Below are 16358 nucleotides of genomic sequence, written 5' to 3'. Positions count from 1 at the left end.
TAAAGTTTTTTTTTACTCCTGGTTTTAATTTAATTTAATATGGCTACTCTGCCCCCTGCAACTCAGCTGACTCAATTCCATCCAAACAACATGCGACTTGGTGGGAAAGAGAAGCCAAATTCTTTGCAAAACCACAGTGTCTGAGTCTACACATGTCCTACCAAAGCTGTCTGTATTTAAACCAAACCAACCAACCCCCAACCTGCTTATCTTACATCAGCTGGGGAGCTACAAGGGATATCTTTCGCATCACCTGCTTCACAGGTTTTCATAGAATCACAGAATATCCTGAGTTGGAAGGGCCCCATAAGGATCATCGAGTCCAACCTCTGGCCCTGCATGGGACACCCCAGCAATCCCACCCTGTGCCTGAGAGCATTGTCCAAACACTCCTGGAGCTGTGGCAGCCCTGAGGCCATGACCACCTGCCCCGGAAAGCCTGTTCAGTGTCCAACCACTGTCTGGAGGAAGAACCTTTTCCTGAGATCCAACCTAACCCTTCCCTGACACAGCTCCAGACATTCCCTCAGGTCCTGCCATGGGTGACCAGAGACAACTGCTTTTCTACTCCTCATGGTTCTGGTCATACCCAAAAAAAATACTTTGTGCCTTTCTTCCTGATGGACTCACACATTCCCAGCACTGGCCCTTCTTCACGGACAGCGATCCTCAACCAACACACCATCCCCATTTGAGTGGGAATGGCCAGAAAGTGGGAAGGGACTGCTGAGTTGAATTATTGCACCAACAATAAAACAGTAGCTTTTTCATTTTGTCGGTCTTCATTCCAAAAGCAATACTTTACAACCAAACCTTTAAAGCATGAAGAGTAAAAATAATCCTTTGTGTGTGTGTGTGTATGTGGGCGTGTTTCACCCAAAAAAAAAGCACCCAGTAGCTGCAGTGAAAGAAATAGCACACATACTGAAAAGTCATCAGAAGAAATATGAGCCCAACTCTGCTGGTACAGCTTTGTTCCTGTCCTTTTAAATTTATTCCTCTTTTTCCCTCATCCTATGTTTTTCTTGGGATATCCACATAGTTTACATACACAAAATGAAAATGAGTCCAAAGAACAGGAGCATCCAGGCCTCGCCGAAAGGCACCTGCACACTGTGAGGACACAGTGCCTGCAAGGGCAGGACCTGGGTTTAAAGCCCTGGTGCCACCTTCAGAGCTGGTTCTCACAACAAAAACACAGCTCTGCCATGGCTTTAGGGTTCCTTCTCAAAAAAGGGAGGAGAAAAGAGAAACCCTGAGCAAAACTCAGGGGGTTTGGCATTCAGCAAGAGCTGTGCTACCTTCTGGGAAAGGTGAAGGCTCAAGAGCACTCCTGGCTCTCCCTGGCTATGGGTTCCCATGTCCCTGTGCCCACAAAGACCTGGAAGAGCCAACTCAGGTCCCTCCTCCTTGTCCAGCACTGATATGGGTCTCCAGCAAAGGGGCTGCTTCATCACTGAGTCTCCAAGTGTCCCTGTTCCCGGTAGCATCCCACTGCCAGTTTATCCTTACAGGCTCCAGACTTACAGGGCCCTTACAGGGCACGGGAGCACCCGTAACCCGGCCAGCACCTGCTCCCTTGACCTTGTGTTGCTACCACAGGAAGAGGTGGGAGCTGCCAGGAGCAGATATCGCTGCCCCAACAGCCCCCCCTGTTCTCTGACACGAGCTGGGCTTTGCACTGTCACATTCTGCGCCGTGTTTGAGGGCTAGAACGCTCTCCTGGGGACTTTTAATTAGCAGCTGGCAGCTCTGATTGCTCTGCTCTCGGGGTTTTCTGTGTGTGTATTGGAGAAATGATTAAAGCTCCGTGTTCAAGCGCTTGCTGTTGTCCACTCGGTCGTAAGGAAGCCGGGAATTGCAGCTGTGCCAAAGGGTTTTAGCAAAACATAAAAAGCCAGCAAGCGATGGACATGAGTCACTAAAATGTCCCCCAGTCCCACTTACAAGCACAGTTTTACACATAAATCGATGCTTAATTCAGCAATTAAATCAAGCCTTATCCAGTGCAACTCATAAACTTAATTGGGGCAAAAATATCCCGTGCAGACTAGCAGCTCCCTCATCCCAACAATTAAAAATGCAGCACACCAGGCAATGTAAGTGCCTGTTACTGATCAGTACAACACGTTCGCAGTACTTTGTTATCCAGATATCACAACAGGGGTTTAGGGCAAATTCTTCTCCCACCCACACCCCAGCTCCCCTGTCCTACAGCCATGTTTAATCATTCTACACCTGCTGTAAAGTTTGAGTGAAGATTATCACCTACAAATTTTGTAATATGGGGCCTTCTCGTAATTTGCCATTTCTTCCAGAACACACAAGGTAGAGAATCATGGAAACTGAGCACCATTCCCAGCTGAAAGCAATATTCCCGATGCCGTTTGCTGGGTTAAATCTCTCAAAGTGGCCTGCAGCCAAAGTGGATTGAGAGGTTTAAGTATTTCATAATTTACCTCTATAGTTCCTGAACATTTCTGCAAGGGAAAAAAACAAAACAAAACAAAACAAAAGCCAGACTCCAACAAAGGACCGGGAATGTTCAATCCTGAAGGACACCAGAGTGAAGTAAATGAAAAGAAGCTAAACAAAGGAAGAGCCCTAACAGAGAAGGATCTTGAGGTAGCAAAATTGGAATGGATCATCCACAGAGCCTTTATTCTTCTACTAGAGACTGAAATTTTACATTTGCAAATACTAACTCTGCATTTAAATATGCATTTCTTATTCAAATGTTAGAGTAATAACCCAGCCCTGAAGGGAAGAGGAGGGTGAAGGAAAAACCTCTTGCATCAAATCCAGGTCTAATAAAAAAATCACATAAAAGCACCTCTGTCTGATGCAAATAGTGGAGTGTGTGCACAAGTGACAAGTATTTATTTAGCTAATTTCATAACACTTAACTTGTTTATATATCATCAGTCCCATCACATGTGCTGCATTTTACCAGTGTTCCAAAGACAAAAATAAATGGCCTACCAGCTGCTGCTTTCTCAAGGTTGTGGTTTACTTGGGCATAAACAGCCAGAGCTAAGTGATTCAAATATTACTACACCCTGTAGGTTCAGGAGATCTGAGGAGCTGACACGGCACACCTGAAGTGCCGAGCCCTTCCTAACGGTGTTATTTTCCTGGGCAAAAAAATCCTCTTTCCATTTGGAACCTGTACAAGCTCCATTACCAGCTGCATTCCACTTCAAATATTAGCTGGGGGTGGCTGGGCTAGTTACAGCTGGAATACATCATAAAGCAGAAAGCTATTAAAATTCATGGCAGTGAGACAGTGTGTTGATCCTACAAAAATGGAGCTCTATGTTTAATATTTCTAATTAAAAAAAAAATAGTTCAATCCACTTTTGTTGTCTTCACCTCTGTCTAAAGCAGTCTGGGTTTTCACAATACTTTGGCAAGAAAACACAGCTCTGCATTTCAAACATATAAAAGCCAGCAGTGTAACTGCAACAAAATCCTTAAGCTCCAATCATAGGGGCCTCTCCAGGAATGGCTCCATATGTCCTTGAGAGGATCACAGAAGCAATAAGGCTCAATCTCAATTCCATATCACCTTTTGAGTACCTCCATTTAACAGCCACAAACAAGTAAAACTCCTCTTGCCAAGGAAGACAAAGAGGAGAGCAAACGTGAAGGTGTACTTGAAATTTTATGCTAACAAAAGTTTCCCCAATTTGAAATGCTCTCACTGGCATCAGGAGTGGAAAGACAAAGCCTTATGTATTTACTGAATGTATTTCACTGTCTGTGTGTTTTAATGTGCTGCAAAAGCCTTAAAGCTCTATTCTGAATAATAAGAGGGTTTGGAGTGAGGGATATATTTATAAATACAGCAACTGCTGCTCTCAGAAGCAAGAAATCAATATATGGTTAAATCTCAAGGCAGCCTAAAAGGATATATCAATAATGAAATCAAGCAATCAAGGCACACAAGAACTCCAGATGGATCTTAAGGCAACCTCTTCCCAAAATGCCCCCCCTACCTTGCTCATAGCGGTCAGGGCAGGGTCACAGGCTGCATCCAGGTCCTGCACTAACAGCTGGATGCTGTTGGAGATCACACTGCAAAAAAAAAAAAAATAAATCAGGAGTTTTAGAATCCTATTAAGTAACTGAGTGCCAGAACTGGAGCATTTGACTGTGAAAGGAGGGAAATCATCTACTGGCTGACAGTAGCACTGTGATGTGAACACACATGGCTACAAGAAGCTGGAAGTTCTACAGGGAGCTACAGGATGGGCTTCAGTTCAGAGAGGATGTTTTTACAGTTGACCTTTCTCTGTTTTGACACGTAGAAGGGGCTGGGGATCAAAGGTGACAGATGAGGAAAAGGAGAAACCCCTGAGTACCAAGCCCAGACTGGAATTCAGCTTCAAATTTAATCTAGTCTGCATAACACCAACATTTTATTGTCTCTCCAGTTACTCACAGTCAATATTCTACTGCTTACAGGAACTTGCAAAGAGGATTTTAAAAATTACATCTGTGTGAGTTCTGTGTCTCCCAAGTGCGAAGATGAAGGCAGATGTCTTATTTACACTATGTCTAGGACTGCAGCCATCCATTGTTTGAGTTTCTGAGACATATACCAGACTAAAGGACACATTAGTCAAACACATTTCTCTCATTTCCCTCCATGCCCCTTTATTCTTTTTTAAACAGCGTGATATTGCTTAGAGACATATTTAATGCCACCATATTACGATGTGCATAAAGGTGCAACTGATCCTAAAACAACAGCCAAGAAGCAGCAGCAGCTCAGACCACCCTCATGGGCACTGAACCAGCACTCACACTGCAGACAGTTTCTGCTAGAAGCAATAACCGACTGTGTTGCACTAAGTGCAGTTTTTAAAAACAGTGTAAAGTTTAAATCTGCCACAGATGCCTGTTTACAACCTCAGGATTATATTTGCAAGAACTGGATTTTACTTTTGCTCGTTCTCATGATGGTAGCACAGATGAGAACCACAGAACTGTGAGAAATCTGACCAATGCTTCTTCAAACCATCTTTCCTCCCCCTCATTGTCTTTGTGAAGTTCTGGATGCTACTCACTGTTCAAAATATTTTTTAAACGTCCACCTCCTCACTGAGACATAATCTCACCCACACTTAATTCTGATTTGTGTCTTGTTCTTCACCATGACCCAGAAAGTTTGCCTGTTCTCTTTCCTACTGCTACAGCACATAACTGGAACAGGATGCAAAGTAAAAGACTTCCTTCAAAGCAATTAATTTGTTTGTAAAGGCAAACTCACCCAAAATCAGCTGGAAAAATTAGTATGGGAGACAAAGTGACTACTGGCTTCAAGTTACACGATCTAAAACTTGCATTGGGTTAAAAAAAGCCTGTGACTGTTTCTGCTGGTGCCACTGCTTCTGCTGGGCACTACAGAATTTACTCCCTTGGGGGATTCCACCAGCCCGAGCAATGCCAAGGGAGCCAGACTGAAATAACCATCCCGTGGGCACAGCTGACTCCTGCAGGGCACCTGCTGCCACTGACTGGGAGGGAAGAGCTGTGGTTCAGCACCAAAGTGACACACAATGCTCTGAGTGGATGGAAAATGACTCCATCACCAGTGTGTTCACGTGTCAGGAGTCACCAAGTGCAGGCTCTCACCTAAAAACTACAAGTTTGCAAACAGGGAGAGACCCCCATTTGCCTGCTCTTGAAAATAAACACCTGCTGTGGAGGGGTAACGGTGCAGCAAGAAGGGTGTTGCAAACACAAAGGATCATGACATGCTGTGAGGGCTTGGATCCTGGTTCTGCAAGAAGACACTTCAAATCCTTACCCCAGGCAGCACATGAAGTACTTCAGCAGCAGTGAGTGACTCCTCAGCAATCCCTGACACGCACAGAAGCTGATGGATTGGGAAGCTGAGCCATGAAGGAGCAGTACAGTCCTAGTACAGTAAGTTCTCATTATGTGAGCCCAACACTTCAGGCCTTCAGAGGGTCTCTGAGTGCTGCCCACAATCTCACAACAGATCATCAGGGCAGGAGGTGGGAATGACAGATTTCTGGATTTGCATGACAATAACTTTTCTTCTGCTGAACTTCAAGAAAAGCTCATCATTTTCCCCATATTTCCTAAAGAAACTTCTTTGCCACCCCAGGGGTAAACCCCCCACCTTTCTACACGTTTTAGGTGGTTCTGCACTCACCTCCATGAAAGAAGAAACACTTTACAGGATGCATAAACAGTTTTATCACTTACTTTATGGCTGTGCCTAACAAGACATCAAATCCCAAAAGAGACAACTTGTTTGATGCTGAATGAGTGAATGCCAGAGAGGTTTATAGCTATGACTTACACTGACAGAAGGCTGGACAAAGCACTACACTGGAACAGAATGAAAGTCAATTAAAAAGCCTTTCTTACAAGATATATCAGCCCTGTCAGTTTGACTTTAAAGCTGTCCAAAACAGCAAACGTGAACTATATATTAAATAATTTCCTAGACACATCATATTGGCTGCCTACGACCAAACACCTCATGAGGCAGCCACTGGGAACTGAGGAATGACTCGAGGCTGCTGGTTCCTGCTGGCAAAACTCACCCTCCACTTGTCCATGTTAAGAAAATCCCATCACATGGAACACTTTATTTCTACTCCCCTGCTACCTTGCTTGCTTTGGCTTAGTGGACACAGCAGCCCCAGTTTTTGGTCAGGGATTCACCCTTAAAAAGGTCTGAGAAGTATCTGAAGGGAAGGGAGTCTCTGCAGCCTGGAATGGAGCCTGAGACCATGTGAAAAACCTGGATGGGGATTCAGTGGGATCCTGTCCACTGCAGCAGGAGAGGAGGAATCACAGGAAGGAAGTCTTCTAAAAAAAGTATCTTACTGCTCTCTGGCCTGAATCTTAAGTTTTAAGGAAAGAGTTGCTGATAGGGATTATTTTCCCAGCTTTGCCAGGATTTTCTTTTGTTTGATATGAGGCAAAACAACTTTTTTTTTTTTTTTGCCTCAATTTTCTTCTCTCAAAAAATATTCAATCTATCTGTCAGTGGTGGAGAGGAAAGGATGTTTGAGCGGAATATTCTTAGCATCGTTACGTGAAAAGTTATTTTAATGAATGATAATCTTCTCTCAATTATAATCCCCAAATATAAGATTGGATCAGTCTTTTATGTCATCTGAAATGGGGTTTGATCATACTGACAAGGCTGCTGATTAACAGGGGGAAGTTAGAGCAGGAAGGAATGTACTGAAATAGCTTCCTTTCTTGAAATGTAACAGCCACCTCGCAGAGCTGCCAAGATGCAAATGATGTTTCAAATGGAAACTCACTGTTTCCTTTCCCTTTTCCAGTGCTCTTGTTCCTTTGGCTTGGATGATGGGGAACAACTAAAGCCTGTACTACTGCTGCTCTTGGACAGCCCAAGGATGACCATTCCTTCACCAGGGAAATGCCTGTGCCCAGGGCTGTGTATCTGGGTGGATCCTATGACACTGGGATCTTGGGATTGTATTACTCCAGCACCATCTGGCTGACAAACAGGGATGTTTGATATACTCTGGAAGGATGCATCTGCTGAACATACATGCTGAAAGTGTCCATCTCTCCCGTCAGGTTGATTCTCTCCACTAGACTTGCATCCACTTTTTCTTTGAGTTTCTCTTCCAACTGTTAGGAAACAAAACAAGCAACAGAGAGATCACATTTCTTACTTGAAATGACCACTCTTGAAAACTTATGTCCTGGAAAAGTCAGCTTGTTAAAACCTCATCTGTGTCCAGACTATATCCAAAACTCAGCAGTGACACTGGAAATCTCTCCTTCTTGGCATTCCAGACCTGTTGATCAGCCAGGGCCGTGGTGGCTCTGTGTCCTCAAAGAATTAAACCTCCAAGGTCAAAAATGTAACTCTAGTATGACATGACACCATACTGGCTTAACACCGTGGCATCTGTCCTGCTAATAAAGATGTTTTTTCAACACACTGTCTGTGCCCAAACTGCAGAGGAGGAGGATTGCCAGACCTAGTGGTGGAGAGGTCTTGATACAGCCAAACATCACAGCTCATCTCCTGACCTGTGGCATTTTGGAAGCACCTGAAGGTAACAAGCAATGAGGCTGCAAATCATATCAGCATAAATACCTCCTCTCTTCACTCCACCTTCCCCCAATATTTCATGCAAGTGTTTTCCCAAACCCATTTAGAATTATTGTTGTTCTTGCTTTTATAAAAGGGAGATGATGAACCCAGAGTCTTCTTCTAAAAAAATCTGGTCCCCAATCCAAAACAAATTAGGTAACAAGAATAAAAGGACTGAACCCAAAACCGACACTGCAAAGCAGGATTAGAAGCAAATTACTTTTCTCAGGTAGGAACAGCACAATCAATACTTTTCTTTCTTTGAAATATAGATTTAATAATGTAGAGCTCAATAATCAATGTGGGGTTGACTGTGCTATGGATATTTCAGTACTTTTGACTCTCCCAGCCTCCACAGCAGCACAGAATATCATGGCAGAAGAAGGGCTGCTGCTGGGTGCCACCTCAGAGGTGCTGCAGAGGAAACCTCACCTGCTGGGTGGTGGCCAAGCAATACTCTGCAGTACTTAGGATGCTGCAAATGAGGCAGAGTTCTTCTAAAGTAAACTTTGCCACTTCAGAGCCTTCTTTTTCTTTCAGCAAACTAGTGATGGTGAGCCCACCGCTGCTGCTGGTTGTCCTGGGGAAAAAAAACACAACAAAACAGACAAAACCTGTAAGGTTTTCGGTGTACAGACACACACAGGGCAAAATTACTGCTAGATTTTAATGCCATGAATAGCCCTTATGACCACAAAGCCCAACACCCTGTGCAGGACAGGTCAGTGTCATCATACATCAAACCCACAAGTGCTATTTTGGTGAAGGAATATCTTTTAGAAAGACAAACAGAGCCATGTATCAAGTGTCCAGGCAAAGGACAGCTCACTCATTCACAGCAAGGTGGATTGGGATGCAAGTGGAACACAGCCCTCCCCACTCAGCTTCACCTTCACTGCCAGTTATTCAAAATCTAATTAAAGATTACAGAAAAATCTCAGAACTATCAGGCAACTTGTCATATTTATCTCTGCAGCACTAAACAGCTGTCCACATGCATTTGAGACTTTGGTAACCTGTTTTAAAAGCTGATGATATCAACAAAGTAAATTATAGAAGATGTGCCATCTCTCCATCGTCTTCCAGTGATGAACATTCGCTTTATCAACAAAGAAAGAACAATTCAGAGGCAGGAAATTCCCTACCTCACAACTCCTTATAATCCAAATCCATTAAAAAAAAAATAGGACAGTGATATTTATCTTGGAAGCAGAAATGGAGCACACAAAAAAATGTGTATAAAGAATGCACATTAAATTTATCTTTCCACTTGTCTGGATGGAACCCTCTTCCCTTCCACCTGCAGAAGATTTTAATGGTTTCAGAAATTCATTTTGTTGCTCCCAGTTTTACAAGGGAAACGAACTGAAGATGGTAAACAGCATATAAAATTATCTGCAGTGAAGGCTGGCAATATCTCAGGAGTTCCTTTGGTCTGTACACTTATCCATATTGGTGTAAACTCATAATGATCTTTATTTTCACGGGATTTCCGTCTATATATTTTATTTATACATAGATAAAATGTCCCAGAGCAGAGGGAGTTACAGGTAAGCACTTTAGCATCACACAAAGAAACCACCTTCATTATAAATTATCATATATATAGTGTTGAGCTGAGGCAGCAAAGAATCACAGTGTGACCTGGTTGCTCAAGTAGCAATTCTGAAAGCCAGACCTCTCTGAAGAGACTTGGGCTGGCATTTCAAAAGGAACTTCAAGAAACTGTAAGTCTGGCAGCTAATCAAAGCCAAATATGAAACTATTCTCCAGGGGCCCTTAAAAGAAAAACAATGTGTGACTGTCCTTTTGCTCTCCTGCTTTTTCTCAGTGCAACAAACTGAACTCTTGAGAAAACCATGAAGTAAATGTAGTCCTATCAATGCTACATGGGGTCCTTGACAGTGAAATAAGTGTCCACAAGGATATATTTATTAATTATCTTTACAAAGCATCTGCTCCTCTCTGGAATGTCTCACCAGACGGTGCTGCTGCAGCGTTTGGGAAGCAAGACTCACTTGGGCAGGTTTCCAGAGAGAATTTTCCAGGCATATTCCCGAAGGTACTTCTGGAAGATGGTGGTCAGGGCTATCATGGGCTCGCCAGTGCTGAGCTGGGAGCACTGCACCATGCACTTCTTGTAGTACACAAAGAGGTCGGCACAGCTGGGCAGGACGGCTCCTCCTTCGTCCACGTTGGGCTTGGGGGGACCCTGAGCCTTGAAATCAGCCACAAACCTGTCAATCAGCTCCCCAAGATTCCTGATGGGGGAAACAACAAAGACACTTTAGTCTGCTGGGGGAGGAAACGGAGGGAAGAAAGATAAAAATGCTTAAAAACCAGGACGCCCTGTGTTGTGACAGCAGCGAGCACGTTCAGATTTAGCAGGTGGGTATCCCAGACCTTTCTTATCCCACCCTCCCAGCACAAAGCTCACACAACAGCACAGACCAGATCGATGAGTAATGACCTTTTGTGCTCCAGAGTTTTAGTGGCAGCTTCAATCTGTTCTCCAGTCACATATAAAAGCTCCCAAGTCTGCCAGGACTGGGTTCAGCACATTTGATGCAAGTGCATAAAGCATGTGCTCAAGTTTCATTCCTGGCACCAGGAAAAGTAACAGTCAGGCTTCCCATCTCAGCAGCCTCCGGAGCAGACCTTGGGGAATATGGATTTTAAAGGGATGTGCTCGAAATGGTGTGCCATTTGCCATTTCTTGGTCCCATTTGGATACCACCTGGTTTAGCACAGCTTCACACATCCTTTAAAGAAGTTTTATTTAGCACGAGCACAAAGCGCACTTCCTACTTAAACTCCTTTTAAAAGCACAAAAAGCCCTCCTATTGTCTCCAGTGATTCATTATAGCCTGGTCCTTGCTCAAATATTTCAGTCTTTAGGCAACGATAAACTTCACTCCATCGTTTCACCACGACAAAAAGGGTTTTAGTGTGGCAGAGGGCCAGAGCCTTCAACACAGAACCAGAGAAGTCTTCTGATCCCAGGGACTTCCTCTGGTCCTACTCCTCCAGAGACAGCACATCCGTGTCACTGACCAAGACCTGCTCTCCCAACACCGGAGCTCAGCTCCAAGGAATAACCTTTGCCAGATGAACTGAATTACAGCAATAGACCTTCTCCCCCAGTTTGTTTTTTGTTTGGCTTTTGAGGAATGTTGAGGCCTTTCAGATGACAGAGTGGCACTGTGTTGACCAAAAGGAGTTCCTGTATTTTATATTCCTGTTTCTAATATGGTCTTGGCTCCACTTCCTCCAGCTCTCCCCTTCCCATGGCACAGCCTTCACCCCTCTCACTGTTGAGGGTGTAATGGCTGTGCTGTGCCATGATCTGGGGTATCTGAAGAAAGCCAAATCCTTAGGAGAGTGGCTGAGACTCTTCAGCACATTCTCACTTACCTCTGCCAAAAAAAGGGGAAAACCCGCCAACAATGACGACTTTTCCCCACTTTCTGTCCTTTTTTTCTTTTCCTCTTGTGAAAGAGAAAACCCCTCTGATTCCAGTTTACCAAAGAATCCACGACACCACACAAGTCTTTTCCCTGATAAACTTAGGAGACTGCTGCCCCAGAACAGATGAACTCCTACTATGGGTGATCCACTGGGCCAAACTAATCTACAGAAATGTGTTTGCAGTATCAGGGTTAAAGCCAGGAGTGAGGCTCTCTGGCTTTAGCCAGGCTATTGCAAAGACAAGTAGCCCCCTTTTTTCCTGCTTATTGCTTGAGCAGTGCACACAGCTCTGATTCCACAGCTACACACAGTTCCTCGGCTGCGTTACAAGCACTGTAAAAACATCAGGCTGCTCGACTGATGTGATAAATCTCTACACTGGCAGGAGCAATTGAAGGCTGAACTGAAGCATTGATTGTACTCGGCCACAGTGAAGCAAAATTTACCTCCCCCTGTAGCTGTAGGAGAGCCAAACAGATGGAGCTGCAGGAGGGCTCACACGTGCTGCAGGCTGCAGATTCCTGCAGGTTCTCAAGGAAAGCGGACGTGGCTCACTCCTTGTCAAATTAAACAGCTGCATCTCCACCTCTGCATCTGTGCTCTGCTCCAGATGGGCAACAAAGTGGAGCTTTCTTAGCATTCACCAGTCACTTTGGTTTTTTTCATTCTCTCAGTCTCAAGACACGGTCAGGAATGTCAATGGCTTTTGTTTCTTTATGCTTAGTCCACATGTTCTCTTCTCCAAGGCAAAGTGAAATGTATCTGCATTTTCCTGGTCCCCCAAGGTCTTGTCAACTGGGGTGCAGGAGAAAACGCAGCTGTTCAGAAGAGCTGGGAGAGCAGTGCTGGGGCTTCACGCTTGTTCTGATCCCAACCTGGACAAACTGCCTGTCAAACCAGGCTATGGGACTGCTCTTATTTCAGCATGGGACTGGTACAAACAAAACATCAGGATACTGGGCACTAAGGGAACTAATATAGCGTTAATGCCCACCTCGGTTGATGGCAAACTTTCACATTAGTCTCAGTTTTCCCAAATATAATATGAAGGCTAAAAACCTTTGTGTGGTACAACAGGAGCACGGAGAGTTTGGCAGAAAAGGCTACTGGGAGATGAAGCATGAAGAAGGCAGGAGAGCTACAGAAAATGAATATTTTCTCCATAGCCTCTACGGAGAAGCTCCAAGAAAATTCTCTGGTAGTGCAGATGTGGTATTTCCTAACAGTAGCATATTTATTGGGAGCGAGAACTCGCCAAATCTAACCAAGAGAAAGTATGACATGAAATCATCCAAACGGAATTTTATTCTGGTTCTTAAATCTTTTCATTCCTACATTCCTCTTCCTTTTTTCTTTCACTCAACCTATTCAGGAGTTTTTTTTTTTTCCACCTCTGGCAATCATGAGAGGAACCAGGCAACTCCTCAGTGGCACGAGAGAAGAACACGGCGCTCGGGAAGCTGGTCTGCTCAGTGATGTGAACAGTGGTGTCTGCTGGGCACTGAAAAAGGGCAATGGCACTGAGACATCTGGATCATTGCAGAGTAGTTTCCATGGACTGGGTATTTTGGAAGCCCCTCTGCTCCTGAGGCTGCAAACACACAGGATGAAGTGCCAGTTTTCCGAACAATCTGAACTCAGACGTGCCTTTTAGCAGACTAAAGCACAGCTCTGCACAGCTCAACCCTGCAGACCTGACAGAGTCCTTCCTTCCCTCCAGCACAACAGCTCAGCTCATGTCTGTGTGCTCCTGCTGCTCCAACTGACCACAAAGAAGAGCTAAAGATGCACAGCCCCGAAGGGGCAGAAATGAAATCCACTTTGCTGTTAAGAAATCTGATATTTACTCTGCAGCTGAGAATGGAGAGCAGCATCTTTAAAGTCTTTCTTTCAGGTGTCTCCTCTTAAACTGCTACAGATTTTGGCAACGTGTTTCTTTAAGTGGGCATGGAAACAATTTTTTGGAAGAAAAAGCCCAGGCTGCTTTCTGCCACAGACTTCAGGCAATGATGAACAAAACTATCGCGCTACTCTCACTATTCAGAGCCCAAACATACAATTAATGATCTAAGCAACATCTCATTTTCAGACATCAGCAGCAGATTCCTCAAAAGTTCAATCGAAGGGGGAAGAAGAGAGAAAATCATGAAGGAAAGCAATTTTTGGCAGACAGGGGCAGCGTGGGGAATACTGTGGCAGTTTTTCTTTGAACTCCTTGCAGCCTGTGGCTATAAAGCTAATATAAAACATCTCATGATTGTAAAAGAAAAGGAAAAAAAAAAAAGGCAACTGAAAGGGCTAGGAGCACAGTGGGGTAGAATTACCAAAACGGGGATTAAAATGTCCCCCAGTGGGAAGGGAAGAAATATTCAAACAAGTCAGTGCTCAGTTGGCTGAGGGCAGGGGGGGAAATATCAGTTTCCCTTTGTTATGCTGCACAGCGGAACCTAAGCCCAGCATGACAGACCATTGTGCAAGGTTTCAGTTATTTTATTTTTTTTTTAAAGCATAAAAGGTTGATGGGACATGGGAAAGCTTTTTCAAGGTGGTTATTGTGGAGACTGGACAAAATCAGGACACCAAGAGCCTCAAGTTATGCACTCTCTCATGTGTAAGTCCTTGAAGACAGGAGGGCACAGACAGATGAGATACACAAAGCAGGCACCTCCTTCTCCTTTCCAGCCACTAATCTGTGCTAAAAGACTAAATCAAACCTTTTTCAACTATCTCCTCTCTGAGGTGGTACTGCAGTTGTTACCGAGATGTTATTTAAACCCTGGTGTGAATCAAGGTGCACAAGAAAGTGTGGTGAGAGCTCTAAAAACTTCTCTGAGCTCTAAGCTGAAAGCTCCTTTCATTCAAGTTATTTTGCTGTGAGTCAAAGAGGAAGATGAAGGAGCGTTCCAGGGATTAAAGCCCCTGACAAAGTCCCAATCTGTGAGCAATGATAATGTTATCTTACAGCCAGCTCATCTACAGCAGCTTTCATCTAAGGATCTCGAATAACTTATTTCTATAAAGCAAATCTTGAAACCCCTCTGCCACGAAGCCACATGTGTATTTTACGGAAAACCCAAACCTATTATTTGTGGAAGACACGAGATGAAAGAAAGACATATGTCTGCAGTGGGAATTGCAGAGGCAACAGAAGTAATTTCAGGAACACTAAGCCTCTTCCCCAGAAAGGCAGCAGGCACCATTCCTGCAGGCCTTTGCAATTACACGTGAAACCAACAGCCACAGCCCCCTGAACACTCATTTTGCCCAAGCAAAGGTCCCACTAAAACTTTCCTGAACCACAAACACCGCTCCTGATGAAAGCAGACTTTCAATAAATTAATTTTCTGCAGCTCGAGTACAGAATCCAGTACAACCCAACACGTTCAAAAGCAAACAAACCCCAAAGAGGAGCTGGTTACTCACTTGTCCTGGGACTCGATATACACATAAAGGTGAGGCTCAAAGCACTTGGAAACAATGCCATGGAAAGGATTGTCAGGGACCTTTGGCTTCTTTGGCTGTAAGAAAACATTGAGAGAGTTGGTTTCAAACCTGCCTTGTAAGACCTTGAAGAAACAGCAATGGCACAGAAGGATGTAAGTCTTTAGAGATATTATAATAGAAATTTACTGTCAAATAATCAAAGCATATAATTTACAGTACAGGCAAGTCTTCCCTCCCTCTTACAGAGCTGTTGGCAATCCAAGGAATTATCTTTCCACTTGTAAAATATTCTTATCCTTAAAGAGAAGCTTGCTCCCTGCTAACAGATTTCAGTAAAAGAATCTTAATGCAGTTTGCAAAGAAAACCTCACTGAATCCTTCAAACAGTAACAAGATTGCACTAGTCTCCTCTGAAATCAAATGCAGCAGCTATGTGGAAGCAAGATTCAAAAATCCCTACATTTTAGAATATCAAGGGTAATAACTCAAAGTTACAGACTTCATCTGGATGAATTTTATTTAGATAAACAGCGTGTAATTACTGGAGGAGCAGGAATGATCCAGGCAACACTACAGGCCTGCTTTCTCTGCGAAACATGTTTCTGGGGATGCAAAGATTTCTATTTCAAAATTACATTTAGAGCATTAAGCACATGTGCCATTTGGGAGCCATCCGGTTTAGCCTCATTTTAGTTTAGTGCAGCACTCTATACCATGGCCAAGCACAGCTCACCAAAGCCACTGGGACTACCCATATGCTTAAATTTGTGCATGTTTAAGTACCAGGCTGGGCAGGGTCTTTAAGCTCTTTTTTGCCCTATGGCTCAGTTGTTATTATTTTTTTACTAATAGACAATTTTTCTTGTTGCTTCCCAGCAAACCAGAAATTTTTCACTGGCTGCAAGGAGGGCTCCAGTGGCTCTGGAATGGAATTCTTGCTTCTCTCTCTACAAAAAGCCAGGATGAGCTCCCAGCCAACGAAGATAAGAATTTTTCCAGCTGAAATTTTTTTTTTAGTGTAAGAAAAGCAAAATAAGAGAGCTTAAAGGACATTCTCTCCTAAACAGAGGAGTTGGCACTAAGTCTTTGGCAGAAACAGCAGGGAGTGACAAGGCAAACACTTCTCAGCAATAATTCAGCCCCAAAGACACGATGAATCCTAAGGGATGGCTGCAAACCCAAAGTGAACAAAAGGTTTTATGGAGGCCAGACCACCTTTATGAGCCTGGCTTCATTAACCTTCTTACCCAGAGCATGACTGGAGAATTGACTGGGTTTGCACAGCTTTGGGACAGAGCCACTACCAGCATCCTCCATCCCA

General features: G+C 44.0%; 1 protein-coding gene across 1 annotated transcript in view; it reads right to left on the bottom strand.

The window, feature by feature from the left end:
• The window catches only part of VPS53 (VPS53 subunit of GARP complex), a 60116-nt gene that overhangs the window by 15099 nt on the left and 28659 nt on the right, over positions 1-16358 (bottom strand). The window contains exons 10-14 of the mRNA XM_025895541.2: positions 15017-15111; positions 10144-10386; positions 8558-8705; positions 7571-7653; positions 3999-4077 (exon numbers count right to left, since the gene is read on the bottom strand). Coding sequence (XP_025751326.1) covers positions 3999-4077; positions 7571-7653; positions 8558-8705; positions 10144-10386; positions 15017-15111 — 648 coding nt within the window. The remainder of the gene's footprint in view (positions 1-3998; positions 4078-7570; positions 7654-8557; positions 8706-10143; positions 10387-15016; positions 15112-16358) is intronic.

The sequence above is a fragment of the Manacus vitellinus genome, unplaced genomic scaffold, assembly GCF_001715985.3.
Source record: "Manacus vitellinus isolate BGI_N305 unplaced genomic scaffold, ASM171598v3 scaffold_32_pilon, whole genome shotgun sequence".
Classification (NCBI taxonomy): Eukaryota; Metazoa; Chordata; class Aves; order Passeriformes; family Pipridae; genus Manacus; species Manacus vitellinus.
Note: the sequence above shows the minus strand (reverse complement) of the source record. Positions and strands in the feature narration are given on the sequence as shown.